The sequence below is a fragment of the Emiliania huxleyi genome (genome assembly GCF_000372725.1).
Source record: "Emiliania huxleyi CCMP1516 unplaced genomic scaffold EMIHUscaffold_9, whole genome shotgun sequence".
NCBI classification, from domain to species: Eukaryota; Haptophyta; order Isochrysidales; family Noelaerhabdaceae; genus Emiliania; species Emiliania huxleyi.
The window spans coordinates 708,160-711,080 of NW_005195301.1; the positions used below are offsets into that span (position 1 = coordinate 708,160).

Consider the following 2,921-nt stretch of genomic DNA (forward strand, 5'->3'; position numbering starts at 1 on the left):
GAGGGCGGGGCTGGCGGCGGTGGCGACGAGGGCGAGGCCGACGGTGGCGGCGGCGACGGCGAAGCCGACGGCGGCGACGAGGGCGGGGCTGGCGGCGGTGGCGGCGAGGGCGAGGCCGACGGTGGCGGCGGCGACGGCGAAGCCGACGGCGGCGACGAGGGCGGGGCTGGCGGCGGTGGCGGCGAGGGCGAGGCCGACGGTGGCGGCGGCGACGGCGAAGCCGACGGCGGCGGCGAGGGCGGGGCTGGCGGCGGTGGCGGCGAGGGCGAGGCCGACGGTGGCGGCGGCGACGGCGAAACCGACGGCGGCGGCGAGGGCGGGGCTGGCGGCGGTGGCGACGAGGGCGAGGCCGACGGTGGCGGCGGCGACGGCGAAGCCGACGGCGGCGGCGAGGGCGGGGCTGGCGGCGGTGGCGACGAGGGCGAGGCCGACGGTGGCGGCGGCGACGGCGAAGCCGACGGCGGCGGCGAGGGCGGGGCTGGCGGCGGTGGCGGCGAGGGCGAGGCCGACGGTGGCGGCGGCGACGGCGAAGCCGACGGCGGCGACGAGGGCGGGGCTGGCGGCGGTGGCGACGAGGGCGAGGCCGACGGTGGCGGCGGCGACGGCGAAGCCGACGGCGGCGACGAGGGCGGGGCTGGCGGCGGTGGCGACGAGGGCGAGGCCGACGGTGGCGGCGGCGACGGCGAAGCCGACGGCGGCGACGAGGGCGGGGCTGGCGGCGGTGGCGACGAGGGCGAGGCCGACGGTGGCGGCGGCGACGGCGAAGCCGACGGCGGCGACGAGGGCGGGGCTGGCGGCGGTGGCGGCGAGGGCGAGGCCGACGGTGGCGGCGGCGACGGCGAAGCCGACGGCGGCGACGAGGGCGGGGCTGGCGGCGGTGGCGACGAGGGCGAGGCCGACGGTGGCGGCGGCGACGGCGAAGCCGACGGCGGCGGCGAGGGCGGGGCTGGCGGCGGTGGCGGCGAGGGCGAGGCCGACGGTGGCGGCGGCGACGGCGAAGCCGACGGCGGCGACGAGGGCGGGGCTGGCGGCGGTGGCGACGAGGGCGAGGCCGACGGTGGCGGCGGCGACGGCGAAGCCGACGGCGGCGGCGAGGGCGGGGCTGGCGGCGGTGGCGACGAGGGCGAGGGCGACGGAGGGTCGGGCGGTGGTGCTGGCGGCGCTGGAGGTGAGGGTGGCGGCGTCGATGGCGGCTCGTACACGACTCTCGCCAGCACCGGTACCAGTCGAGCCAGCGTGGTCGACCATTCGCTCTGGTCATCACTCAGCGGGCCACGCAGCCAGCACAGATGATACTCAAACGGTGGGATCGTGAGCTGCATATCAATCGTGAGCTGCTCGCTGAGCAAGCCGCCGTTGCATGGCGTAGCTGTGGCATCGACGCACAGGGGAAGCATGTAGGCCGCCTCACACGAGGTATTGGGGGTGAAGATGAGGGCGTCTCCAGGGGCCGTGTCATTAAACACGCTCAGCCCCAGCCGGCGATGGATCCACGGCTCGGCTGGCGTTCCAACGTCCAGCATGCGACGGCCACTCGGGTGAAGGGTCGAGGGGGCGGTCGAGATGAGATGCAGCTCATAGCGAATGTTGTGAGTCACGACGATGACCTCGCCTTCCTCGAGATACGCTTCCGGTAGCGAGGGAGGGGCTGGCGGCGGTGGCGGCGAGGGCGAGGCCGACGGTGGCGGCGGCGACGGCGAAGCCGACGGCGGCGACGAGGGCGGGGCTGGCGGCGGTGGCGACGAGGGCGAGGCCGACGGTGGCGGCGGCGACGGCGAAGCCGACGGCGGCGACGAGGGCGGGGCTGGCGGCGGTGGCGACGAGGGCGAGGCCGACGGTGGCGGCGGCGACGGCGAAGCCGACGGCGGCGGCGAGGGCGGGGCTGGCGGCGGTGGCGACGAGGGCGAGGCCGACGGTGGCGGCGGCGACGGCGAAGCCGACGGCGGCGACGAGGGCGGGGCTGGCGGCGGTGGCGACGAGGGCGAGGCCGACGGTGGCGGCGGCGACGGCGAAGCCGACGGCGGCGACGAGGGCGGGGCTGGCGGCGGTGGCGACGAGGGCGAGGCCGACGGTGGCGGCGGCGACGGCGAAGCCGACGGCGGCGACGAGGGCGGGGCTGGCGGCGGTGGCGGCGAGGGCGAGGCCGACGGTGGCGGCGGCGACGGCGAAGCCGACGGCGGCGACGAGGGCGGGGCTGGCGGCGGTGGCGACGAGGGCGAGGCCGACGGTGGCGGTGGCGACGGCGAAGCCGACGGCGGCGACGAGGGCGGGGCTGGCGGCGGTGGCGGCGAGGGCGAGGCCGACGGTGGCGGCGGCGACGGCGAAGCCGACGGCGGCGGCGAGGGCGGGGCTGGCGGCGGTGGCGGCGAGGGCGAGGCCGACGGTGGCGGTGGCGACGGCGAAGCCGACGGCGGCGACGAGGGCGGGGCTGGCGGCGGTGGCGACGAGGGCGAGGCCGACGGTGGCGGCGGCGACGGCGAAGCCGACGGCGGCGACGAGGGCGGGGCTGGCGGCGGTGGCGGCGAGGGCGAGGCCGACGGTGGCGGCGGCGACGGCGAAGCCGACGGCGGCGGCGAGGGCGGGGCTGGCGGCGGTGGCGGCGAGGGCGAGGCCGACGGTGGCGGCGGCGACGGCGAAGCCGACGGCGGCGACGAGGGCGGGGCTGGCGGCGGTGGCGGCGAGGGCGAGGCCGACGGTGGCGGCGGCGACGGCGAAGCCGACGGCGGCGGCGAGGGCGGGGCTGGCGGCGGTGGCGGCGAGGGCGAGGCCGACGGTGGCGGCGGCGACGGCGAAGCCGACGGCGGCGACGAGGGCGGGGCTGGCGGCGGTGGCGGCGAGGGCGAGGCCGACGGTGGCGGCGGCGACGGCGAAGCCGACGGCGGCGACGAGGGCGGGGCTGGCGGCGGTGGCGGCGAGGCGAG

General features: G+C 80.6%; 1 protein-coding gene across 1 annotated transcript in view; it reads right to left on the reverse strand.

The window, feature by feature from the left end:
* The window catches only part of EMIHUDRAFT_199076 (hypothetical protein), a gene marked incomplete at both ends in the record, with an annotated part of 3,125 nt that extends 1,602 nt beyond the window's left edge, over positions 1-1,523 (reverse strand). The window contains one exon of the mRNA XM_005757757.1: positions 1,201-1,523. Coding sequence (XP_005757814.1) covers positions 1,201-1,523 — 323 coding nt within the window. The remainder of the gene's footprint in view (positions 1-1,200) is intronic.
* Between the last annotated feature and the right edge of the window lie 1,398 nt (positions 1,524-2,921).